Source organism: Colossoma macropomum, unplaced genomic scaffold (assembly GCF_904425465.1).
Source record: "Colossoma macropomum unplaced genomic scaffold, Colossoma_macropomum, whole genome shotgun sequence".
NCBI classification, from domain to species: Eukaryota; Metazoa; Chordata; class Actinopteri; order Characiformes; family Serrasalmidae; genus Colossoma; species Colossoma macropomum.
The window spans coordinates 25,404,963-25,432,210 of NW_023494804.1; the positions used below are offsets into that span (position 1 = coordinate 25,404,963).

Consider the following 27,248-nt stretch of genomic DNA (forward strand, 5'->3'; position numbering starts at 1 on the left):
TTTATTTCAACTGGCCTGTTAAACTTCGTTTTACACAAAATGTTGTGTACGTTAAGCCTGCGCTGTTACGTTAAGCCTGCGCTGTAGGGTTAAACTGGTCACAAACTAAGTTAAAGTGTAGAGGTCATTAATTGCGCCCCTTTGAAACAAATAAAACCCTAAAACCTAAAAGAATAACATGTACCGCTTCATTCTTCTTCCTCCTCGTGAGTATTAGCTTTTAACTCTCAGCCAATCATAGCTCCGGGAGGCTAGACTTGTCGGAAAACAGGTGGAGAAAAAAAAACTCATCGCTCCGAGCTATGCAGAGAGGAGGGCGTAGAGAGATGGCAGATTTCAAGAACCGGATGCCTTTTTCCCTCAGCAACAAAAAGCCAACGACGTCTGGAATGCCGTATATCTTCACAGATATAGACGGAGGAGAATGTAAAGGTTCATTTTTTTTATTCTTTTGTTTTTATTTTCTTTTTTTCTCCAAGGACGCAGTTAATGACCTTTACCCTCAGGGTCAGATATTTTGTTTGTTTTTTTCCAGCCATTGATTTAGGAGTACACCATCAGCTCACTGGTCATTAGAAATGTGGTCTATTTGGCGCAATAAACAGAAACATTTACAAAGAAAAAGGGAAAAGTTGTGCAGCTCTACTTTTTTACGTCAGAGAACAGGCCCACCATAATAGCTCCATCTTGTGGTATACGGTGGTAAAACAGCAGTCTCGTTTAACACGCCAAAAGCAGCCGTTCACATTATGTTATGAGGAGTGTTTCAGGCTGGACTGACAGCCAATCAAAACAGACATCATTTACATATATTAGGCACTGTTAAAGCCCGTTTAATTGTAAGGGATATTGAGAGTTTGGTAAATGTCGTGTAAAAATTAAAATTAAGTGTTTTTGGCACATAAACCTACACAAACAAAATAAGGGAAAATAAATTGTAGGATATGGGCCCTTTACAAATACATTGTATTTATATTCCTCAATTTGTTGTCATAATGTGCTGTAAGCCTTAAGCAAAAGAAAGCAGAAGGGCCTAAGACAAGTTAAAGGTGTAAAGTAAACAGAGAAAATGAACCTGGTTGTCCAAAAAGACCTACAAAATCAGACAGTAGTCATAAACAAAAGCCACTGTATTCATTCACATTTGAAATGGCATTTAGTCAAAGACAGGGTCCAAAAAATGGCCGCTGCATGTCCAGCAGTGTTGTCAGAGCAGAGCTTTGTGCTGCAGTAATGATGTCTTGCCCACCAGCTTTCAGTTCCACAATATGAGTGGGTAAAATGATGATATTGCTAAACTCAAGACTTGCATGCTTTTTTGGTTTGACTCTCTGGAGAAGTCCGGTCCACCGTGCTCTGTGGGTCGTCTGGTTTTCATCATGGAAGAGCAGATTGGCCCAGTATAGGTCAGTAAACAGGGTCAATGTTAACTGCACTTATTTGTTGCTCCAGCTAAGCAAACAAAACTGTTAAAGCAATCTAAGTACCGCTGATCATTTCAGTCATCTGGGGGCATAGATGACACTTTCACTATGAGGACTATTCTCCATTAAATGTCCTTTTTAGACTCTGACTAGGCTCAACTTTGGATTTAATACTCACAGCCTGTTCAATTCTGAGTCAGAATTGTTCACAGTGGTAGTGACAGGAACCAAACATCTGAAGTATTTAATGCCTCTAAAAGCTCACTCACAGAAAAGCGTTACATAATGTTGGCCTTACACCAAACGACTTTTCAAGCAATTTCACTGTCTCAGACAAATATCAGTTGTCGGAATAAAATCATGAGGGTCTTGCTAGAGTCGCGTCGCGCTCGCGTCATCTCAATCGTTTAGTGTAAGGTGGTCAAGTGGCGGTCTTAAGTCAGTCTTTTTGCCGTCTTGACGCCGCGACAAAATGAACCGTGTTTAATATTATCGTAAGTTTTCAGTCTTGGCTCATGCAAATAGTGACGCGCCAGGGGCGCGCGTGAGTACGCGAGCGAGCGAGAGCGAGCGAGAGAGAGAGAGAGAACGTGTGAGTGCTTGAAATCTCTGTATAAACGGCAAATCTGCTCCACTTAATACAATAATTATACTAACTTAAATGTAAACTGCCTGCTTTAATATTTTGGGTTCACTGAGGTAACAGTGATGTAATGAGATGCACTGAGGACTTTATTTGAGGCATTATTGAAGAATCATCGATTTTTTTTCCTTTTTTTTTTGCTTCCTGTTACACTGTTTGTTTTTTATGGTTTAGTTCATAATATCCAATCAACAATGCTGAACCGCTGCATGTTGTGTTGATGTGTGAATGTTCAGCCAGCGCATCTTCCCATCTGTATCACTGCAGAGTGGACGGAAATTTGTTTATCTGCTTCATGCACCAGGTGTTTTGTAAGCTACAAAACAGCAACAAAATACTCAAATTCTATATATAGTACTGGACTAAAAGCCACAGACTGTGTCTTAAAAAAGAAGATCTTCATAAATGTGATTTCCCTTCCTTTTCTCTTAAGAAGTATTAAAAGGACACAAGGTATTCTTGGAAAAAAGGTTTTAAATATTTCCTAATATTTAAATAGCCTCACTTTTGTCAGGCCAGCTTCTACAGTTCTACCATCTAACAACTACTACAAAATACGGTAAAAATACAAATTTATCAAAGCTTAAATAGTTCAATTACTATAAATCAGCCCTATGCTAACATATTATAAAATTAAAAGTAAAGAGAACAATAATAAGGCTTTTCTTTTCCTGAGTCTTGGTCTACAATGTTATGTCATTGGTTAGTCACTATTAATACTATTGAAAAAACATTAAATAGACTTTTAAATGTAGGCTTACACTTAATTTGGGTCTAGAAAGATTTAACATCTTGAAACATATTCTGAAATGGGACTATGTACTGGTTTCCTGGTTATGGATTAGGCCTAGTCTTGGACTAAATTGCAGTGCCAATGGTGAATAAGCATAGAAAAATATTTTTAGGCTAGGCTTAAGCCTGGTCTGGGTCTGGGAAACTGTCCCAAAGTGTTTCAGATTGTACATCAGACCATAAAAATTAATATTAAACAATCATAAGGACTGCACTGCTATGAGAAAAAAGAACTGTGAGAAAGAATAAGTAAAAAGCGCATAACAAAGTTTCAATTAGTTATAGACAAACATTTTTACATGTAGAAATTTAGATTTTAATCTTCTAGTATTCCAGATAGCCACACCTCCTTTAACCCACTGAAGCAAGTTCAAAGTGTCAGTGCTGGAACAAACATAATTATCTTTTGGTACTGAATACTGGAAAACATACTAGATAAAACATTTATTACATACTAGAAATATGCAATGATCACAAAAAGACTATTGTGTTAAGCCTGCTTTCCATTTGGTGTCTGAACAATGAATGAATAAATGAATGAATGAATGAATGAAAGAGTGAAGACAGCATGGATAAATGAACAGATATTTATTTTTCAGTTCATCTTTATACATTCGTACATATTACATCTTTGTTTTTATACAGCTCATTCTCTACAAAAGTTAAGCATGATCAGACACCAATTGCTCTTTACATCTACAAATATAAATAATTTTACAGTTAGTACTGTACATTACTCACCAAAAATTGGTATATAACCGACTGATCTCAGAGAAACTTCTTGTAAACATTAGCCGTTTCAAGTTAAAACCTTAGAGCCGACCTGTCCTGGCTGTAAAATTAAAACGGAACAAAATATAGAGAAAATTAGCTGTACATTATATTACTCTGAATTTCTTCCTCTGTGTTTTCTACATGCTTAGAATAAGGCTTTTTAAAGTTAAGCAGTCTGCATCATCACCACAAGTGCTTTCTCTCAAGAGTCCGCTATTGAAAGATTTTCACAAGGAAATGCAAATGACCCCAGCGATTGCAAGTGTTTCTGATAAAGTGTCAGAGGAGTGGATTATTTTTGAGCAGGCTGAGCTCATGTTATAGGCATCGCCTTTAATGCATAAGATGGACGGATCCTCCAACATCTGATTTGATCATACAAAATCTGCTTGCAGTGTCAGACCACTCATCTCAAGTAGTCTGTGGCTAAATATACTTTTTAAGCCCTTTTGTGTAAGTTGTATAGTATTCTAGTACCACAGAATCTTGCCCTGTGGCCACACCACTCACAGTAAGGCAGCTGAGCGTTAATGCAATGCTGCAGTGGCCACTGCCAGGCACACTAAACTGTTTTAGGCTCACTAAATACCTGCAGCTGTGACTGGTTTTGGGAAATGATCTGCTTTTTTGGCAGTTTGGCACAACCAAAGGCCAGGGGCTCAAGAACAGACAGACCAAAAAAGGATTAGTTTCCAGCAAATACAAAAACAGATCACATTCAGTTTGGAATTTCGGAAAGAATGAAATGAACTGTGTGTGCGTTCATGAAGATGAAGATCAAAGAGAAACTAAAACTCTTATGTCCTGATATCACTTGATTTTGTCTTGTCTGTGCCAAAGCACTTTACTGTAGGGAGACGTTCATAAGGCCTACAAAAGCTCACCATGACATCTGACATAAACCTACATAAACTTTTATAAACGCAGGTGGCTTCCAAGTGGCTTCCTCTATCATAAAAGTCTGCTTTTGCCAACTCTTATGAAGTTGACATAACACCTGTATCAGGTGACATTATGTTTTTTGAAATTAATTTGTGTTTTGACATTTTGGGTGGAATGACACAGCTCGTCATAACAACTCAAGACTCTGTATGTCACAATGACAAAATGCTGATGATGTGTCTTAGTTTAAATCTTATAAATGGTAAAATAAACCTCACTTTACCTTAATGCTCACTTTTCCCACCAGTCTGACTTGGCAAGCTTATTATCAGCATTATGTCACTGAGACAAAGTCTATGTGATTTAACCTCATGTCCATGTCATGAAAACCTAATGTCAGAAAAAAAAAATCACCTCACATATATATTCTCTCAACTTGACATAAAAACTAGCAAACGCAACCGTCACAACAAATGCTGCCTACTGGAAAAAGCCTTTATAAATGTTTGTCAGTTGTCATAGATGACTTACGTAGGTGTCATGTAGCCTATGAACACTGACCAACAGTAAAGCATTAATGGATTACAAATACTCAAATATTTGAATATTGGTGTGTCTGCCTTTCCCTTAAACCTTCCCTGCTTTAGTGGTCCCAAGGATGTCAGAAATACAAACAAGCAACAGACCACTGACATTAACTCATGAGTGCAGTGGCCTCACCTGCTTGGAGTTCATTTGTTTTCATTGAAGAACTAATATTGCTTTCCGCCATCCTCTTATGATCATCAATGCATGACATTATTGTCTAAACTCATTTTAAGTCAGATCCTTTCTTGATGAAAAAAGTAAAACCGCTCAGGCTCATTCAATTGATTTAAGCGCTAAGTATTTACAGATGCAGCCAACGGCACGGCAACAACTGACTGATCTAAATTATTAATGGAACAGAACATAGTGTTTGCACATTTCAGTCATTGGTCACATATCACTGAATTGTTTCTGGTCACTTGACCCTTTACAAACCTGCATGTTTAATGTGGCTGTGAAATTTCTCCATGCCTGCAACTGATTAGCGATCTTATTTTTTTCCTAATGTCAGGCCAATGTTGAAATTCTGCACATTTATCTATTAAAGAGGACTTGAAGTGGCTTCCTACTGATGCCACAGCCATGCAAATTAGCCTTTGCCCTCTCAGAAATCAGCAAAGACTAACATTGGGGAGAAAACTGAGTTAAAAAAAAAATCCATATAGTACACTACGCTCATTCAGTTGTGCCTAAGCAGATATCCCTGACATTGGTCATACATGTAGTGGACTACATTTATGGATTTATAAAAGAATGATGAAAAAAAAAAAAAAACACGAGGTATATAGAAAGCCATTGCTTATGCGGGCGTACAATTTTACAGACATACCAGCAGTGTGGGGCAGGAAAGAAGCAGCATTTGCTCACAAATAGCAGGAGAAAAGTAAAAAGTCCTGCTTCCCTTTACTCCCTATCCTTCCATCGCTGGCCTGAGACTCTAAAATCTCACTCACAAACATTTAGCCTAGCTTAATGCAAACAAAAGATGAATTAAGCGTCTAAAAACAGCATCTATCATGACATCAGAATTATTCGAAAGCTTTCATCTGTGTCTCTGCATAGATCATCGGCTCTGAGCAGCAGACTTTTCTGAAGAGTGCGCAAGCTTGTGTCCATTACTATCAAAAATCGTGTCAGCAGTGGGCACAACAGTGCCCACCACAAAGAAACCTTTTCCCTACCTGCACCAAAAAATAGATCAGCTGAAACACAGTGACTGAATAGCCAGTCCTAACCAGGAGCACTTAAAAAGCTATGTGTGCATTGTTCTTTAATACGCCTTAAGGCCAAGGCAGACCCTGTGCCTTGAGTCCTTTCCTCTTTTTGCTTGTTCTTGTTTTTGTCCAGACCCCACATCCTCACTGTTGCCTGTGGGTGTGTACCTCATAGAGGTCAACTTCAGTGATCCCCGTTACTAATGGCAACCGCCTCAGGGGTGGCTGTAGTGGCTGGGATGCGGGGCATCTTCTTTACTGGGCTGGGGATGTGCTGCAGGAGGAGAGAAATGCAAACGCAATCAAATAAAAAGCTGGTAACTTTGGGATTCACACGTAGTCGTATGCAAAAAAATCTAATTACATGTTATCTTAATTTTTTTTCTAAGTATTAGTGTGCAATTTCTAATTATTTTTAAAATATAAAATGTGCTATAAATTTTGCACAGGACACATTGTAGGTTTTTCCAGCAATATGTTTAATTCAGTAAATAAACAGAAACTGTGCATTAAAACATGCAGACGTTTGTCCCCTGTAGAGGATGTGATAACTTATTTTCCCTTAGAAAATCGTTGTACAGTTGTGTAGTTATGGCTGGGGTCATGATCAAAAATGTTTTTTTTTTTAACTGATCAATATTGTTTGTATTGTTTATTGATAAATTATTGATATTTAGTATATGCATATATATTTCCTTATGCTCAATTTGAACCTTAAAAAAAGACCCGACATAGTAAACAAATTAGTATTTTTTTATTAAATTATTTGATAAATAAGATAAATCTGTAAGAAAAAATAACTTTTTGTTCCTTTTCTGTTAAATTACCATAGATTATTTAATAATTTCATCAATAAATCTGGATTGTGCATTACTGTCATCAAAAAAAGTCTAAATTCTATAATTATTGTTTTACTATCACACAGTACATTGCATTGGACTGTCATACTTCAGTTGTGGTCACAGAATCAACCAGTCCTGCCTCCAGCGGTCTGTCCTCGTCCATGGAACGCCTGGCATAGTATCTACGATGTTTCTCATCCACACGGGTTAAGTACCATGTTCCTGGAAAGAGCTCGTCCACTGGACCCTGGGGGATGTAGCTCGCTGTCGGAGTGAAAGAAATGTATACATATGTAATAAAGTATATTATGGGTAGAAATCAGCAGCTTCAAACTACATTTCTAGCTTGGTGCCTGGAAAACAGCATAAAGTACTATTTTGGTTAGTTTTACTTGGAAAGGTGGAGTAATATAATTTTACCACAAGACATCTGTAATGTTCATGACCGATTCAGATGGTAAAGGAAATCTCATTATAAATTGTTGAGCTGGGAGTCGTTGCTCGATTTACATATGGCCATCACACTAAAAAAGTTACAAACATAAAATGTTCGGCTGCTCTTAAGTATAAAAGTCCAGACATTTAATTTAATCAGAATTTGTTTGCCATAAGCAGCAATCTGTCTTAAGTGAATGCAGTGTGTCATTAGCATTGCCAGTACAGGCAACAGTCAACATCACTGCATAAAATAACACTTTTTCCTGTAATTTTAAATGTTTAATGTACACATATCTCATACAAGGTAGGATAATGTCCATCTGTTTAATTTAGGCCACTTGAAAACAATCAAGTGCTTCTTCTAGTGCCTCTTAAGAAAAAGTAGAGCTGTTTATGATTAAATATTCACTGATGTGGCATTTCGCACAGTTTACCAAAATCTGGAGTTAATTTTATAGAAGGTTAAAGACGCTGGAATCTTTACCGATGTCAAATTACTGACATGGCAGATTCGGATGTGACTAAAATCACTGGGAAACACTTCCTGTACAAATATATCTTTTTTAAAAACCATGCATCTCAGAAGCTGTAACTTTAGAGGAAAAGAACAACAAGTTCTCAACCTCTCTCTTTGTGTAATGAAAAAACTTTAAAGGTTTGCTTTGCAGAATTTGTACTGCTCCAGCTGTCATAAAATGTGCAGTGTGAATGACAAAGTAAGCCAAAAAAGGTGGGAAATAAACTTTTCCAGAGCCAGAGACAAAATCAAGTCTACAACAAGTCTAATGCAGAGTTCAGTGAGACATACCTAAGTGATGGGTCTCTTCCCTAAGCTTCATGTTGTCAGCAAAGACAGCAGGTGGAACCTTCTTTCTGGAGTCCAGCCGGGCCTGCAGATCCGACAGACTGGAAACGAGTTTATCCAGCGCAGAGCCTAAAAAACACACATAAATGTGTGTCTAAATTCATGTACATCACTTTAATCAAGAGGTAAAGTAATGAGTGTTGCATATGCATATGAACGCTCACCAGGTGTAGCATCCTGAGTAATTCTGATAGAGTAGAGTGTCGCAGCAAAGCCCGAGCCGTATGAGAACACTCCGATTCTCTGTCCAGCCAGCTGCTGAGGGGTATGTCTGTAAAAACACCATCATAAGAAACACTGTGAAAATCATGTTAAAAACCTAGGAAACTGTGAAATTATGAATTACACAGTTTTCAACGGAAGGATGCTGAGCAGACTTCCTAAGAAGCAGAGACCCGGCGCATACTGTGCTAGAACCGACGCCAGACAGCCATACACAGACGGGGTGTACATGTTGCCATTCTGGTTGGAAATGAGGAGGGAAGCCTTGGTTTTCTGCTCAAACATTTCTGCACTGGCTTTCATGAAGGCTTTCTCCACATCACGGTCAAAATAAGTGTCCTCAATCTTTACATCTCTGTAAAACAAAAAGTACACAAAATGATTAACAAATGATCAAATGGGAGGAGTGAAATTACATGAAAAGACATACTATAGCACAGTGGGTAACAATTTACTTGATCCCTGTTACATAGCATTAGCATAACCATGCTGTAAACGTCATGGCAGCAACATATGCTGTTCATGAGTTGTCATGACAGATTTTGTCCAGCAATATAATACTATCATGTAACCTTTAGGGTTAATAATCATGACAGATGTGATAATAAGCTAATAAGTCTTGACAGCAAACATTACAGCATATATTATGACAATTACATAGTAACATGACAATGTTACATTACTGCAAAAACATGACATGTTTATGGCATGGTTATGTCACATTAAGTCATGTAGGTGGGCTCGAGTAAAGTCTTACAGTCCACCGTAAACAGTCAGTTAAACAAGTTAAAACTAGTTGGCCTATGCATGCACATTTTTAACCTTTACGCCAGCAAAACACAGATTACAGGCTGCTCTTCAAAGCAGCAGAAATTCCAGTATGCTTGTGAAGAAAAGGAGCAAAAGCAAACACAGTGACATTGTTTCAGCTGAAGCTTTGAATCTTTGTGAAATGAAAGAACGTATGTTACATTCAACCAGTGCAGCTCAACAGCCAGGTTTCTAAAACAATCTCATCAATGTGGTATTAATTTAGGATATCACAAAACACAACATGTGTAAATGTTCTGTTACACTAATGTGTGGGAATACTAGTGTCTTGCTATGGTTTGCATGAAATAAATCATTAAATAAACAACAATTTTTTAACTGGTGGTAAATGAGTTCTTATTGTCACTGTTGGATGTCACCACAGTAACTCAGTTAAACATTATGAGCATTAACTTACATCCATCACACAAGCTCATCGTATCATGCCAGTCTCACTATCTAACGATGTGAGGGCAAAAGATGTGATTTATAGAGAAGGAGTTTCCCCAGTACTGTACAAAAGTTGATGCATGATGCTGAATCTTTGTAATAAACTTGCCAAACAGCAAAAGAGTCTCCTAATTCTTCAGTAATGAGTTCTCCTCGTTAACAGATAGATACTGACCTAAATGCTTCCAGACCACTGAATGGACCACTTTCCGTATTGGAGTTGGGATGAGACAAGAAATCGTTGAGCAAGAGGCGAGCCAGAGACTTCTGGACCAGTTTACAGTAAGGAGAGTGGAAGACCATGTAGCCAAATTCATCCAGACTGAAACGTCTCTCAAGGCCCTCTGAAATAAAATACAGATAAAAAATACAAAAATACTTAACAGATCACTGCACACGCTGCATTCCCTTCAGTTCAAGTGTTCCTCTAGTGGCCATGACATGAACTGTTACACATGTTAAGAAGACCCCTGGGATATGCAGGAACAGGCCCACTTTATGTACTTAAGAGATTTGGTCAGGACATTACATGTACAGCATCGTGAGGGCTACAGTGTGCTGAGAATGTAAGGAAAACTGTCAAACTGCTCATTTAGTAAATCTACATGCTGGTATGACTACGCACCTCTTTGCCATTGCGCTTTAAGTTTGTTGCGGTAGACTGAGTAGCATTTGTCTAATGCACTGAGGTAGCATTGGATGGAAAGCTTGCCATCCACCACAGGGTACTCAGACACCATGTCAGGCTTATAAAAGTCGTATGCATGCTGCATATGGGTGCCTCGGAGACCTACAACGAAAAAACAGACATAACTACAAATTATAGAAAAAAACATTCCTAACATTAAACAGTCAGATAGACTTAAAAAGTGTATCAAATCATGTCAAATCAAAGTGAAATACTTGAGGTTTACATAATCTCTCTCTATGGCTATACAACACCATATATCGCTAAAACCACTATACATCTGGTTATTAAGTAAGAATATGTGCAGTTTCAGTGTGAATATTATGTAATACAAATAAATAAGCATCTGTGTAGGGACAAATGTATAAGACTGGAGATAACATTATTATTACTGAGGTGCAAGGAGAGAATTTCTTGAATATCAGTGGATGACACGAAGTCACAGTGACTTTGTGCAACAGTCCAATTGAAAAATACTCAGTACAAGCTCAGACAGTTCAGACAATGCAATTGTAAGTAAATCCTGTTCAAACTGCTTTGTTACAGCAGATCTACTCTTTGGCTTAATGCAGTTTTCTAAATAAAACTGAGTAAATACACCTTGGGATTTAAGCGCCCTCACTGGTATGTTATCAGTGTTTTGGATCAAACAAAGTAGTAAGTCACAGCAAAGTGCTGACTTTGACTTTAGTTATTTTGTAAGCTCTCGCAAACAACAGTAGTTGTGTAAGTGTGTCAAAGTTCATGATAACTGTTTGTAAGGTCACATACCTCGATCAAATGCCAGAGGGGCATTGGGCCCTATTAACATGGCCACTGCTCCGGCCCCACCAGTAGGCCTGGCACTGCCTGTGGCATACACAGCAATGTCTCCAGCCACAACCAGAGCATAGCGACCTGCAGCAGACAACCAATAATAGACACGCTTAGAATAAAGATGAATACAGCATCAAATCCAGAAAAAAGGTCACAGGATTGTTCAACCACGCAAGCAGCACCATATCTCAGCATGATGAGTTTAGACTTTGATACAGATGAAGATGTGAAGCGAAACACAAAACTAAGTGAAGGGCTGACTCTGCAAGTGCCTCCTCAGTGTAAAATGGTAATCGATTTCATCCAGTTAAATCTGCCAACACTGCTTTTATAAATTACTCATATTGAGCTGCACCAATCGAGTTTGTGTTTATGGATGATTCAGATTTCTTTTTCTTGTTTTAAGCAAAAAGCTACAAAGACAACAAAAAAAGTCTTTGGTGTAGTTTCTGCTCAGACATCCTTTTCATTGCAGACATTATATGACTTACAGTTACTGTTCCCAAACAGCTGACATGTTGTAAAGGTACAGGAACAGAATTCATACACAATTCACATATACTTATCTGACTCACACTATTTACATAGCAAAATCACACTACAACATGAAAAAGTAAACATGGGATAGTTCATCTTGACAAAGCGAGTGAATAATGTTTGACAAGTTAAAGCATTTGAAGAACAATGTGGATTGTTTCCAATAAATGAATTGTGCTTGGATAGTAGATTGTCCGCTATAATAAGATTAGATATTTAATGGTGAAAAGGTCAAAAAGCTGGTTTCTGATGACCTTTTACCTACTTGCACACCACCACATCAGTCCATTTAATAATAGTCAATTTCATCCAGTTAAATTTGCCAACACTGCTTTTATAAATGAGTCATATTGAGCTGCACCAATCGAGTTTATGGCTGATTCAGGTTTCTTTTTCTTTTAAACAAAAAGCTAAAAAGACAATAAGAAATTATTAGTCTTTGATAAAATTGATAGTTCCTGCTTGGATAACTTTTTCATTGCAGATATTATATTACAATTACTGTTTCCAAAAAACTGAGATTTTTCTGGAAAGGTACAGCAACAGAATTCAAATGCAATTCACAAGTACTTGTCTAGCTCACATTATTTACTTGATAAAATCACAACACAAGATAAAAAGTAGAAATGGGAAAGTTCATCTTGACAAAGCGAGTGAATAATTTTACACAACTTAAAGCATTTGCAAAACAATGTGGATTATTTTTTAGGAACTAATTGGGTTTAGATAGATCCCAGCTTGTTGTTAGGGTATTGCTTTGTGCTTATTAAGTGGTTGCTAAGGTGTTGATAGGCTTTTGCTATAATATCCCAGGAACTATAAGCTTTTTCAAGTCTTAATAAACCAGCCAATTATCGACCACAAGCTAGGAGTAAGTACCAGTGAACTCTCATCCTGGTTGATTTCAGTCTTGACCAGAATCACTTACCATCCCAGGAGCTGGACTCCACCCAGTTGACGGCATTGAAAAGGGCAGCTGTGCCTCCATAACACGCATTAGTTGTGTCGATTCCCTCCACATCTGTGTTTCCCGACTCCTCAAAGAGCTGCATTAGTACCGTCTTCACAGACTTCGACTTGTCAATGATGGTTTCCGTGCCCACCTCTAGTCTCCCGACACTGTCATATGACAGGCAGTTTCTCTCCATAAGTCGCTGCACCACGGTCAGGCAGAGAGAATTAATGTCCTCACGGTCTGAGCAAAAGCCCATTCGCGCCTGGCCGAGCCCAATGGTGTACTTTCCAGCCCCAACACCATCAAACTCCTCCAGTTCTGTCTGGTCTACATACTGAGAGGGAAAGTAGACCTCCATAGCGATGATGCCCACGTCTTTGGGCCAAGCGGCCACATAGCTTGCAGGTAGAGATCCAGGCATTGTGAATGGACTGTGGAAGACAAGTAAACACCGATTAATTATTTCTGCTTAAAAGTTACAACATCACATCCACAAGTGGCAAAACCTGCTCCAAAAGACTTCAATCAGAACGGCGGAACTATACTTGAATTTCCGAACACTCCGTGAAGTGAGACACATGCCCAGGCCTGCAGTACTCTTGTCTGCTATAATGAGATTAGATGTTTAATGGGGTAAAGGTCAAAAAGCTGGTCTCTGATGACCTTTTACCTACTTGCACACCACCACATCAATCCATCCAAAACTTGGACTAAGCCTCATCAGTTTTAGTGAAAATTAAACAATGAAAAAATAGAAAAAGAAAACTTACCAAGCATCTAGCATCTACCTTGTCAACAGCAAGTATCACAATATTTAAACCACCAAAAAGTAGCAACGCTGGTTTACTTGTCTACCAGTTTTTCCTCTTAGTAATCTACAGCCTCATACAAAATAACAAAATGTTACTTGAACCTAACATGGAGTATTAACTAATTGTTAATGACTAAAATGTAACTGAGAAAAAAAGTAATCGCAAAATATAACTGAGTACAGGTGTTATTTAAAAGTGCAAATGCACCAAATGTTTACTCAAGACCATGTAAGTAAGTAAATGGAACCAGCCATTTCCAATTTTAAAAGATAATATATTTCCAAAAACTTACAAAACCCTTTGGAGCAGCAGTTTCACCTCTACTTTTACAAAAGCAGCTGTGCGGTCTGTACGTGTCGTTGGCAGACTGTGAGTGTGTCCCGGTTAGGGTCATTAGCTGACCTTCCCGAGCTGTGTGACCGACCATCCCCTCCCCTAATTGGCTTACAGTAACCTGGCTAAGCTAACGGACTCTTATAGCCTCACTAAAGAACACAGTGAAAAGCCCGTTTCAAGCTTAATAATGTAATCCATATTTGTTAGCTTGTCAGTTAAGCGATGAACAATATGGAATTAAATACTCGCGAACCTACAAGGCCGAAGTAGTCATCCTATACGTTAAGCCAGCATCTAACTTTCCGTTCCACCTTAAATTGTGCTGCAGTTACATTCTAGTGCTGGAGTCGCCACAATGTGACCGCTGCACCATTTAAGGTGGAACGGAATGTTCAAACAAGACACTAACTTCAGTTTGGTCGTGAACCTGATGTATGTGTTGATACGATATCAATATGCACTATTAACATTTGCTTAACTAGCTAACTACGATTTAAAATATCTATTGTCATTTATTAATAACGTTATGTTTTAGCGACCAATTCAGGCACAAATTCCCGTCTTATCTCATTAGCTTCTAGCTAGCTAGCTAATATAGCTGCTTACTTCATTCTGCATGCAAAACATCTCAGAATAAAAAAGTATCTGATGTGACTGAGCAAAGCTCGTGCCAATTTAGCGATTTTTCTCCTCTGTTGATTTACACTAAAATTTCTGAGTAAATAAGATAAATATTAGCCTTCATACACACTAAACCATTAAACTATTCCTAATGTCATGTCTTAAACAGTTACGAGATTAAAGTTGGCCTCTTAATTGCTAGCTTCGTGTTCATTGTTTTCCGTTCCACCTTAACTAGTACAGCAGTTAGAATGTAACCGCTGCACCATTTAAGGTGGAACGGGAAAATTCGAATAAGAAGCCTGCGAATAAGTAGCCGACTTCGGCTTGGTTAAACGGTTTAACTACACCGCGGCTACTTACATTTGTGTCTTCCGTTACACAGACCAAACTCTCAGAAGCCGAAGTCAGAGCAGCCAGCCTGTCAGGGACCGGGGAGCTTTATTAGCTCGTTAGCCTCAGCACGAGGGCTAAGAATGCTAGGAGAGAACTAATGGGCGGACCAGATTTACCTCCGCAGCATTCAGCTTCACTATTCCGCCCCTATCTGACACCTGCGTTTCCTGACCCGAACACAGCCGATCGTATCTCCACCCTTACCTTACAATCATATAGCAGAAGATGACTCTGAGTGTGAGGAGAGAAGCCGCTGCCCCTTTCGGCAAATCATAAGGTCAGACAGTATGGTCGGAGCACAATGCTGACGGACTCACTTCCGTAGAGCACTTAGGTTCAACGCGTTTCTGTCAGAGGAGATGCGCTCTAGCGCACTAGGTTACCATGTAACGTTAAAGCAACGGCATTTTCCACTGAACACCTACTTTTTCTGTTGTGTACTTTCTTACTCTTTTCGGGTTGATCTGTTTCTAGACTTGAAAAGCAAGACTGCTAAAGAAATTCGCCTTAAAAGCCACTATGTTTTACTACTTTTTTGATGAGCGTTTATTTAACCCTCATAAGCCCTTTATACATCCAGAAAAGTGCTGGGTCTTTTTTTTCTACCTCAGTGCTGGTTCAGGTAGTCGGATTGTTTACCTTGGTTATTTCTCTTTCTCCCTCTCATTCCATTACACAGTTTGGGTTAATGGTGTGAATGGTTGAGTTATTTTCTTTGTCCAGCGGTCGGGTCAGTGCTCCCTGTCGCCACTAACTTTATTTAACTAGCTAACTTAGTTAACTTTACCTTTTTTGTGCAGACGTCACTTTAAATTTCTAACGTTAACGGCAAAGGGCAACGGACAAATGAGAGATTTGGAAGTGTCACAGATTTTAGGTGAGTTTTTAATTTTAATAGTTTAATTTTGATAAATTATTGTTTAGGAACATGTCTGAAATAATAGTAAAGTTGTGTTTTGTTTAATTGCCGCCAGTTTTCATTTGCTTTAAATGAATCGGAGTCTGTTTTTGTACACCCTCAGCAAGCGGTAAGTTAGCTAAACTAAGCTGGCAAATGTAGCTATCCTTAACAGTAAACCTAGGCTAAATTTGTAGTATAGAAAGCCGCCTATTTTAATCCTTACAGTCATCCTGCATGGCCAGTGTGCGTAGCTAGCAAAGCTGTCACATTCATGTTCAGCTGCTGTCTTGCGATACTAAGCTAATGAGCTAACGTTATCTAACGCTCTCATTCTCTCATTGTATGAATGGTTATTCGCAATAAAAGAAAAAACTACATTAAGAATGATTAGAAAAATACCACAGAACCTGGTCTTAAACTGCTCTGCCTCTTTAGTGATTCGAATAGATGTCATTTTAAAACATTTATTAGATGTTTTGTTTTGTTAGAAATCAGTGGCCCCATGTGACCCAAATGCCACATTCAACAATAAATTGAATGATAAAAAATTCATTAATTAATTAATTAAAACTCAGATGTTTTTTCAATTTTTTTATACATTTCATATCTATCTATAAATGGGTTAACAAAAATATTTATGAATGCTAATGACAGTATGCATAAATAATGTGAAGCTGACCCTTCTTGTGCACTTTTTTTAGCCTGTTAAGCATCTGGACTATGAAGCCTATTGAGGAGCTTTGTATAATTACTCAGTCATTATTGTGCTGCCATTTCTTCACTGCTTCTAAAAACATTATGCACTCAAAGTGAGGTCAATATTTGTTAATTTTAGGATTAGTCTGTAGCTCAGTTTAATTGACAATGTTAATGAATGCATAAAACAGACTTTAAGATGTCTTATAAACAAAACAAACCAGCCAATTTTATTGCAACTGCAATGTTTAGGAACCTAAAAGTTTATTTTGCTAGCATTTGACACTACAACATGGTGAAAATGAATTGTTTGATGCCATTAGATGCTATTTTTTATTATACTTTATACTCAAAATTATTTTTCTCTGAACATAATTGTGTCTGCTGTTACAGACTAGTATCTTAACACTACAGCAAGTAAAATACTTAATAACAGTACTGTAATCTATGAATTATTAGTAAGTCTAAAGTTGCACGTATAAATTTACTTGCTTGTGCCTGTGACAAAAACTAGTGTTTACTAGTTTGACTTAAATCTACTGCCTGTTTATAAACAATAATTTGTTATGCAGATGTGATGAAATAAATCTCACTCACCTGTGCAGAGAGTTAAATTTCTTAACAGGTATAACACGTAATCAATAGGCTTACTGTAACCTAATGACACTGTTGCCGGCGTGGAAAGAGTGCAGTTGAAACGCATTGCCTACTCTCTGTTTATATACGGCGCGTTGGATGTACCTGAGGGATCTACAGTAGCTTCACTGAACGCCTTTTCAGCGTCCAATCAGCGCATAGTAGCTGGTTCTGAAGTTTCTCTGTGCCCCGCCCCCTCCGAATCCCGGGCCAATCAGAAAGCGAGCGGCCGAGCCGTGCTGCCAGTGGTTCAATGGTGTGAGTGAATGACGGCGTATGGGGAGAGAGCGCCGACCAATCAGCGAGGACGTCTGACGGCTGGCCATGTTGTCAGAGACGTCAGTGCGCGAATCCGCGAGGAAGCGCAGGGCCGTCACCATGACAACGTGAGGCTGGCCGTTCAATCGCAGCAAAGAGGAAAATACAGCAAATATATCTAAAAACAAAACCGTACAAAAGTCCAAAAAATAGATCAGAAATACCACCTGTCTCAGAACAGTGCCGAGGTCCTATACAGCCTAGTTTAACTCTTAAACAGGCACGAGTGTCAAGTAAGAAATAAAAAATGTTTGTTTTTTAAATAGATGATTTGACCTTGAAACAAATGAATAGAAACAGTCACATATCTTAATTTCAGATTATTTACCAGGATATATTAAAAGTATATTTGTTAAATTCAGCATTTTAAAATCATTTTAAAAAAATATTGTCTGCAGTGAAGCAAAATCTTGATTTTTCCTTTTTTATTTCAAAACATGTTGGATGCAGTTATCAATCTTTTGAAATCAAAATATAGATCAAGTCTATACAACCCTTAAGTGTACACCAACAGGTTCAGATGAAGTATCATAAGTGTCCTATCCTGCCTTGTTGCTGAGTTAAAGGTGCATTCAGAGGAAACTGCAGTTGGGTTCTTTAATCCTTTATTAAAGTTTTGCAGATGAATTGATTGTACCATCCTGTATAATGAGATTCTGTACCCAAAAAGAAATTCTCACACATGCCGGTCTCACACATTTACTCTGAATCACACCTTATTACGCACCACTGCTTTATGCTAATCACAGCTTTAGGCTGGCAGATTTTCCAGTGAAACTTTCATACAACTAGTTATATGTTGTGAGTTGCCTTCAACTCCCTTTTTAGCTGCCCAATAAACCATCTTCTGTTTTATTTTTTTCCACTGATCTGATGGAGTCAATTGTTTGAAAGTAGGTAATTTGAAAACATAATTTGACTGGGGATGTTCAACCTTTTGCATTCAACTGAAAAATTTCATCATCTTTCATAGTCTTGTATTCTGCTTTGTTAGTGTCCATAAAACAGGCCTCACATGTCTAATTTGGCAGAACGAGCACATGTACCCATGTAAAACGTAGATGTATTTTTACTGAAAAAGAGCGGATCCTTGGATTCCAGGCATTTTGGAATCATCCGTTGACTCTAAAGCTTTGAACAAGTTTCACACAATGACTTGCGCGCACAAGGCCCGTCCCAAACGGCACCCTAACAGGCCGGGATGCTTTCTGATACCTATAGTTAGTTGCTCTTTTGTTTCCAACCGATCTTAACAATGAAATAAGAGTATTACTACAATATCAGCAGATGTTAAATACAACAAACATGATTATTAAATAAAAATAATCTATAAATTACAGACATATTTGTGTATATGTCACCGAAATTATTAGGCTTCTTGGAAGGCTTAAAAGGCCTGAGGGCTCCCCTCTACTATACAGTACCACAAAAAGCTTCTATAACAATAGTGAAATGCTTTTTGCTTTACTATCATAGAAAAATGGATTTTTAAGCTATAAGGTGAGCCACAGGCTTATGGATCAAAGGACTGACAGTCCAGACATAGGCTATGTAGTAATCTAAAATGGCTCTGAAGTGCCTTTATTTAGCCTGAAATGAATAGAAGTGAATGCTGCTCTCAAATTGTCCTCCCATGCCTGAGCAGGTCACTTCCAGTGGCACACTTTACTTTTGAATATAATTGTGCATGTGTAATTGCTATCTTTTTATTTTTATTATTTGGCTCCATACTTACACTTTACTTGGGCCAAATTTTGATACAATACTAAATTTTTTACTAAAAAATGTATTTATATCTTTATCTTTTAGTTATTATAATCCTGATAAAAATGGCCTATTTGCCACTGTAGGTTAATCGGTGTAGTGCTTATGTAAACAATCCTATCTCCAGATTTTCAGCTGCACCCACAAAGTTTTGAAATAGACATTAACTCAGTCTTTGCACAGGCTTTCTGACCTTTGCACTTTTAAGCATATAGGATTTGCATTTGATCAGGAGCACCCAAGTTTGGTGTCCACAAGAGGGTGCTGTAGTATATTTTTCAAATGCTTTCTGAAAGCAGAAGCAAGCCATGTTAAAGGGAAACTCCACCAATTTTTTAACTTCTTGTATAATTAATTTTTTCAGATGTAGACAGTCATTTAGAGTGGTTTGATGTGAAATGGTTCATTACTGAGAAGTTTAATGACTTTTTCATTACCGAGAAGTTTAAAGAGATTTCTTTACAGTGGTGGTGACTTCAATGCCCTTCCCCTTTTACATCAACTCAGTGCTGCTGATTGCTTTGCCAGCAAGTTAAGTAGAAATGCACAACAACCTGCCAAAGGGACAAGACAATGAAATAACGTGAGCATACAAGAGGAATGAAACCATTTTCCCGTTTTTTATTTACTAAAAGACGAACACCAAAATAAGTCAAATTTGTTATAAAATGCTTCAATTGGGGTAAAAACTTTAATAATTAAAACATTTCAATATACTTAAGATTAAAAGATACAGCTTAAGCCAATTTTCATTTTTTTCTTAACCCAGAGATTTCATGAGTTTATTTGCACAATAAAAAGGTGCTAATACAAGTTAGCCCTTAAGCCCTGGAAATCTTTGAAAAAGAGATAAAAAAAAAAACAAATAACAGTCAAAAAGAATATATATTTATATATATAATTATATATTGAGAAAGTGAACTTTGGTAGAGGAAACTCTATAGGACACCTGAGGTAGTAGAGACTGGAATAAAACAGCAATAGACTTATTTTAACCAAAGGAAAAAAAACAACACAAAAACAAGGAGGAGGTGGAGGAGGAGAAGGAGGAACAGGAGTAAGAGAAGGGGGGTGGGGTGGGGGGGGGTGGAGAGTACCAAGTTACAAGAAACAGCATTATTTCACACACTTTCAGTCCAGCTCTGATCCAAAAAAGGGCAAATGATTACAATGAAAAGCATAAAATAAAATACAGAACAGAAGGAAGAAAACTGAAGAACCTCAAGTTCGAATTACAGGCATGACATATTTAAGTAATACTGATTAGCTTTTATGAATTTGACTGAAACTGATTTTTTCCAGTATATAAAAAGACAAAGAGTGCATAACTTTAAAGCTTTTATAAAGACATTGAAAAGAAAGATAAAAGTCAAATAAATCCAAAGCAGGAACAAAAATATGTATTTGTGGAAAAAAAAGTGTGGTATAAAAATACAGGAGTCAAGTAAAATAAATTTAGCTACCAAAAAATTCATATATATTTACATCTTAACTCTTCAAGCTTGATCAGCTTGTACTCCACATGAAAATAGGACTCGCATTAAATAAAGTTTCATTTCTCTTTTAAAAATAATCTTTAAATTGTCACAAATTCTCGAGGTCACTTCACTCGAACCGAGTGAAGGGAGTTCTGACATTAGCACTGTAATGCATATTTTGCAAATGTTTTGGATTTTTCAAAAATGATCCTCATCATCCTTTGACTACAACTACAACACCAACACTTGAAGAGTTACAGTTCATACGATTAACATGCTCAACATTTCTACTCCAAAAGAAAGGAGCAGATTTACTTCCAAATATAACAACATTTATGAGAAGGAAAGGCATAAGCTCAGTAATATCCCTCCACCAAAATGTTCAACAGCATTCAAATTCATTACAAAGAAAAAGAACACCATGAGATGGAACCAGAAATGCTCAGGTGGACACTGATCCTTTCAAAACACGTACTGGAGATTTTCTTTAAGAACCACTGAATTAAATAAAACCAAAAACATAAATCAGATAATTAGCATGATGACTGAACAAGCACCAAGAACACGGCTGATGAGGAAAAAAATAGTCAAAAGATGTTTCTTAATAAAATGACAGCTTTAGCTGAAGGCTCATACTGATAATGTCCAACAGAAAAGGCAAAAAAAAAAAACGAACCGCAAAATGACTTTTCTTTAAAGTAACATCACGAGTTAAGAGATCAGTGAGGGTGTTCAACTGGGACGTCGTTTTGAAACTTTCCTTTAAAGCCTTTATGACCGCTTTAACGGAGATCCCAAAACTGAATCAAAGTTAAACGCAGAAAGCTAAAAAAATGTATCCTTAACTCCTCAATATGTAAAAATTATACATTTACACATGGGATTTCCATTGAGATTTGGAGAAAATAAAAACATTTAGACAAATACCGGCATTATAATCATTCACATTCAGCATTATGCTAGCTGAACTAGCCAAGTTTCAAAATTACCTTTCCCTGAAACCCGTTCATGGTGTTGTACATTGTATGGAAAAACATGATGGCCCAACAGTAAAATGCACAAATACAAAGTCACTTAAAAGTGAAAAAAAAAACAAACAAACAAAAAAAAAACATACCAGTTAATAACAGACATCATTACTTTGAACCTTTAAACTCTTGTTCTCAAACGTCTGGAATCTTAAACCAACTGAAATGACTGCTTACAAAAAGTTTGACGCTAAAAGCTCTTCAGCACCTTTCTGTGATGGAAATTATCAACATAAAAGTGCAAGAAGAAGAGTTCACCACCTAGCACAGGGACTCGCCTTGACAGAAACAGAATATAATGAACATGGCATTGTCGTATTGGGACATGGCACTGTCGTAAAGGCACTCGCAGGGTAGAGGAGGCTTACGGTGGGCTGTTCTTGCATCATGTGCTGAGGCTACAGCAGTAAGGACCCCACTGTGAGAGTATGTGTGTGGCTGAGCTAGTGCTAGTGCTGAGGAGATGACAGCAGTGAGGGGGTACAGGCCACACAGGCCCTTCAGTAGTAATAGTAATAGTAGTAGTATTACGTTGGCGGGGTTGCATGGGGTTACCAGCTGAGGCGGAAGATGGGGTGTTTGAGCAGCTCCCTGGAAGGGGGCCGGTCAGCAGGCTGTAGTTCCAGGCAGCGCAGGGTGACGTCCCTCAGGCCTGGGGACAGGTGCGGGGGGATGGTGGGTGCTGTGGTGGCACTGGCAATCTGAGGGTGAGCATAATATCTAGGTTACTACATAGGCAATTTGACAGGGAATAACCCTGGTAATAACAAAAGAAAGATGCATTTTCATATGAAATCATTTCTCTCTCTTAGCTCACTGAACCAAGTGGAGAAATTCTGTCAAAAGTGTGGATTGTCAACTTTTAACTGCTACCACTTTTGTTTTTGTAAGTAAAAGAGAAAATATTTTATTTTGATTTGAATTTTTTTGTTGTACATCCAGATCTAATCAATGTAGCAAATAGAAAAAGTCAGAAATATAGACAGGAACCTGTAAACACAGAGCAAAAATCAAATGCAAATACAATTATTTACATAATTATGTGATTAATTTTTACTTTTACATTAAAATAATACAGCAAAATGACTGTAATAGACTGTTTTGAGAATTATTATACTGTAGGAATAAACATACTTTGCTTTAGAAAGCTTATTTCAGGTTTCCTCATCTTCACAACACAGTGAAAGGTGATCATGCTTCCCACTCATTTTAGGAAACAATTTCCCAAGACTTTCATAGGACAAAATACATGACTTAAGTCATATGCAAAAGTGTTAACACCCAAGTGAAATGTTTTGTTGACGTTTTGTTGACACATCCTCTACAAAACACACTAAAATGCGAGATTTTTCTGCTGACTAATGTTTCAGTCACGTTAAGTACAGTGTAGTAAGATGAATGTCATACTGAGGTAGCTCCAGGTATTTCCCTGACTGAAAAACTAGTCTGTAATTTTCCAGGTTCTCCAGGATGTGTGGAAACTCTGTTTATATTTGTCAGAGCCTCACAATACCCCCCGTTGTGATAGAGCAGAAAACGTAAGATGTAGAAGGGAAGCATAATGTCCAAATATATGTGTCTGCCATGTTACTGACCTTGAAGATGAGGGCCAGGTGGTTGGAGTGTTTTTCAGCATTCCAAGGGGGCTTTGCACAAGACATCTCAATGATGGCACAGCCCACACTCCAAACGTCACAGCTACGGCCATATTGCTGCCCTCTCAGCACCTGCAGGAGCACAACACTCCATTACCATGCAGCCTACACCATCAGCCATTATCACCAGACCCACTAATTCAGAATCTTGGCACTGAGTGTAATACTGAAATTTGGAAATGTTGCTACTGCCCAACTTCAAGGAACTCAGCATTTCTCTGTTGAAAGCAAAATGGTAGCTTCAAAATTTCCATAGCCCCAGTGGTTCTGACCACTGCAATTAGAGTCTTTTCATTCATCTCCTTCAAGAACTTCCAAAGATCAAACTTCTAAGAATGTGTTTATTATTTAGCGCTTGCACGGAGAAGAAAAGGAGAAAAGGGGGGGCTGTTCAGCATGAAGAGGCTTCAGTAATGAAGCTCAGTGCCAGGGAGGAGGCAAGGCCTGCTGAACTGCCTCCTAATTAAACAAGGTTTGGGCCCACAATGATAACAAGGCATTAAGGGGCCAGGCCATTGTGACTGCCTCAAAAGGATTACAATTTTCTTTCATTTGGAGTTAGTGAGAGATCTAAATCCACTTTGGCCAGTTTCTCCAGCAACCCACGTGACTCTGAATGCCACACAGAGTGGTCACTGGACTTGGCCACAGCTTTGTTGGAGGCCATTGACATTTAAATGCCCGGAGTTAAAAGGCAAGGCAAGGACTGCACCTCTGTGGGCACTCTCTTCACAAAAGCAAATTAACCAGGACGAAATAACATTGTATATGGAGGTTTGGTCTGAATTGAGATAAGCGAGTTAATTTGGAGAAGGCAGGGGCCATGTTTTGAGTTGGTGGCCTTGCATTAATGAAGCATGCTGGTGCTTCGATATGCCTGTTTTGCCACTTGGTCTTACTTCGGGGGCCATGAAGGCGATGGTTCCCAGGAGCTGGCCCTGGAACTCGCCTGCACCCGTGCCCTTGGAGGCCAGCCTGGCTGCCGCGCCAAAGTCAGCTATCCGCAGCCTCTGGCCTGTGCTGTCAATCAGCAGGTTGGCACCTAATCAAAGAGAGGGAAAGCCATCAAAAAAAAAAAAAAATTTCACAAAATAAGACACTGGTATGGTATACTGCAAAGGATTAACAAGCTACCACTTAAGTAGTACACAATAAAAGATAGATTATTGAATTAATAAATGAAATTGTATTTTATTCTTTAGCAGCTGCTTTAATCTAAAGCAGTTTTTTTTTGTTTTTTTTTAAAGCAGTTAAACTACAAGAGCTTCAACTTACTTATTTTACACAGCAAGATCTCTCATTCAATTAGCAAAAAGGGTCATTTAAGCCCAACATTAGTATGATCCCCCAGATTCCTAACATCCTATTGGAAAATAGGTCTATTTGGCTCACTGAGAAATCACGTCTCCCAGCATTGAGGTATAACCCCATAAGGATTATGCACAGATACATATATGCAAAGGAAGACTGAAAGAGAACGTTTTACCATCTATACTTGTTTTTCACATCTTTATAACATCTCCTTCTAAACTACAGACAGAGGACCAGGATTGAAGAGTGAGGAAGGTTCACGATGTCTAATCCTCTGTCTTAGAAGGTGCTGTAGAAATGTGTGTACATTAACAGGGAAATTCCAGAAATGTTTAAGAATTTCTACATAAATTGTTATGCTGAGCCATTCAGAGTGGTTTTATGTGAAATGCTCCGGTTTACAAAAACTTAAGAGCCAGAACTGTTCACAGTAGTGGTGATAGAAACAAAGACGTCTAATGCGTTTAATGCCCCAAAAGGTTTGCTCACAGAAAGCTGTTACATGAAGTGGTTACATATATGCTGCCAGATGTCTGAACCAAAAACAATGTGTGGAGTTCTCCTTTAACAGAGCCTTCATGTGGAAGTGTGTAGCTCACCTTTGATGTCACGGTGGATGATCTGGTTCTCATGGAGGTAGGCCAGGCCTCTGAGTAGCTGCTCTGTGTAGTTGATAATCACGCCTTCCTTAAAGGCCCCATACTTGTTCAGGAGATGAGATACGGAGCCACCTGGGAGGAAATGGAGGAAGGTGACTGTTTTAGACCGTGATGGAAGGTTCCAGAACACAGAAGAGATTCCATAATAAAAACATCAAAGAATTTTATGAGAACTGTGAGGGCTGCCAGGCTCTGCCAAAGAGGAAACTGAAGGGAAAATGGATCATCTACTGAACAATCAAAATGTGTTTGATTTTCTGTTGTGAGAATCGCTCCATTGGTTTCAGATCAATTTGCACACATTTTCCAGTGAAACTTCAGAGCAGGCTAGGAAGGACTAGGCTGTGCAGTTTGTTTTCTCTGATTTTACATGTGGTTAATCTATTCATTGTCTTCATAATGAACTAACTGTATTCCACTAAAACTCTCCAGATCAGTTACAGTGTATATTGGTCTACAGATCTCCCAAACTAGAGCCTACCTGCCATCCACTCCACAAACAGGTTGTAATTGTTCTTCTCACACGTTGCACCCAGCATGCGGATGATGTTGGGGTGGTTGAGATGACCCATCATCCGGATCTCCTCCCGCAGAGCTTCCACCACCTCCTCCTGCTCTGAGGAGGTATTCCGCACATACGTCACCTAGGAGGTCACAACACAGGAAGTCAATGCAAGAGCCTATACATTCTTTTGCTGAACAAAATTCCTAAGCTGGATATGAACCATAGGGGAGTTTACACGTGACAACCTGAATGTTGCGTTTCAACTGCATGAATTTTGAAATGTCTTTTTTTCTAAGGGTAAAACATTATTAATGTCTATATTACACTAGTGTGTGAATACTTCCCTCAGGCATAGTTTAGGCAACGGTGAATCTGGGCTTAGGGGTTGGTAATGTAATACCGTGATAAACGATGACCATATGTTTTTCTGAGCACAGTGTACATCGTCAGTACTTGACCACTGTATGTTTCATTCCAAAGACAGCATGTTTTATTAGCTGACCTGTTTAATTAGATTTATTGCAGCACAGTACGTAAAACAAAAAGAACTGTATTGTGGCACATTTCTTAAGCCAGTATGGGCCAATACAGATATGATTACGCCACCATAATGGAGTTGCCCATTACCCCATTTCTTGAGTCACTTCCTTGTATCACATCTAAGGTTGAGCTCCAAATTCAATTAAAAAAGAAATATCTTAACATTTCTTTTAAAAATTTCTTTTAAAGTCCATACAGTGTATAATAAATACTCAACATCTTTATAGTACCAGGCAAAGGTTTTAGGCATTTATGTAAATTGTTCACAGTTATCTAATTTGTAAGTGTTTTTGCCAGTAAAAACTCTATATAACTAGAATAAACATAAATACAGTAAAATCAACAAAAAATTCTTATTTTTGAAAGAAGCGTTGAGATGTTGTGAGCTGGTTTGAAAATAAGGTTCCAGATTTCTCCATGATGCCGTAAACAGTCACACAGATTCGTTCAAATGCACCCCCAGCACACATGATTCAATTTAAAGAAGGACTGATCAGTCAAACTAGGTATTAGATGGTAACTACAAATAATGTTAGGCTTTCTTGAGAAGAGGTTTGAAAATGGTGAAACAAAACACACTGAAATACATTAAAATCACTACTTACTGTATTGATACTATTTGTATTTATTTTAATTTTAGTGTTTTCAAAAA

The 27,248-nt window shown here is 38.1% G+C and overlaps 2 protein-coding genes across 10 annotated transcripts in view; both read right to left on the reverse strand.

Annotated features, from left to right (window-relative positions):
• Positions 1-3,430: 3,430 nt before the first annotated feature.
• On the reverse strand, positions 3,431-17,432 carry hmgcs1 (3-hydroxy-3-methylglutaryl-CoA synthase 1 (soluble)). Of its 5 annotated transcripts, none has more exons than XM_036594334.1 (10): positions 17,300-17,432; positions 12,914-13,371; positions 11,404-11,529; positions 10,570-10,734; positions 10,120-10,288; positions 8,869-9,039; positions 8,627-8,733; positions 8,406-8,531; positions 7,266-7,423; positions 3,431-6,591 (listed from the first exon to the last, which is right to left on the reverse strand). In XM_036594334.1, exons 2-10 carry the CDS (start codon positions 13,359-13,361, stop codon positions 6,502-6,504), a joined length of 1,560 nt encoding a protein of 519 aa, XP_036450227.1. In that variant the 5' UTR covers positions 13,362-13,371; positions 17,300-17,432; the 3' UTR covers positions 3,431-6,501. The 5 variants fall into 5 exon arrangements, with proteins under 5 accessions (XP_036450227.1, XP_036450225.1, XP_036450226.1 ...); XM_036594332.1 differs by lacking the exon at positions 17,300-17,432 and adding an exon at positions 15,310-15,433; XM_036594333.1 differs by lacking the exon at positions 17,300-17,432 and adding an exon at positions 15,222-15,310.
• Positions 17,433-20,021: 2,589 nt separating this feature from the next.
• Positions 20,022-27,248, reverse strand: part of map3k1 (mitogen-activated protein kinase kinase kinase 1, E3 ubiquitin protein ligase) — a 48,147-nt gene continuing 40,920 nt past the window's right edge. For all 5 annotated transcript variants that reach the window (XM_036595919.1, XM_036595920.1, XM_036595922.1 and 2 more), the window contains exons 16-20: positions 26,033-26,195; positions 25,492-25,623; positions 24,481-24,623; positions 23,522-23,653; positions 20,022-22,627 (exon numbers count right to left, since the gene is read on the reverse strand). In XM_036595919.1, coding sequence (XP_036451812.1) covers positions 22,478-22,627; positions 23,522-23,653; positions 24,481-24,623; positions 25,492-25,623; positions 26,033-26,195 — 720 coding nt within the window. In that variant the 3' untranslated portion in view covers positions 20,022-22,477. The remainder of the gene's footprint in view (positions 22,628-23,521; positions 23,654-24,480; positions 24,624-25,491; positions 25,624-26,032; positions 26,196-27,248) is intronic.

Excerpts from the sequence above, each read along its gene's own strand:
- hmgcs1 (XM_036594332.1), bottom strand. Across the intron at positions 11,530-12,913 it reads GGAGTCCAGCTCCTGGGATG|GTCGCTATGCTCTGGTTGTG; the intron begins GTAAGTGATTCT and ends TGTCTGCTGCAG. Across the intron at positions 9,040-10,119 it reads AGTGGTCTGGAAGCATTTAG|AGATGTAAAGATTGAGGACA; the intron begins GTCAGTATCTAT and ends TTTGTTTTACAG.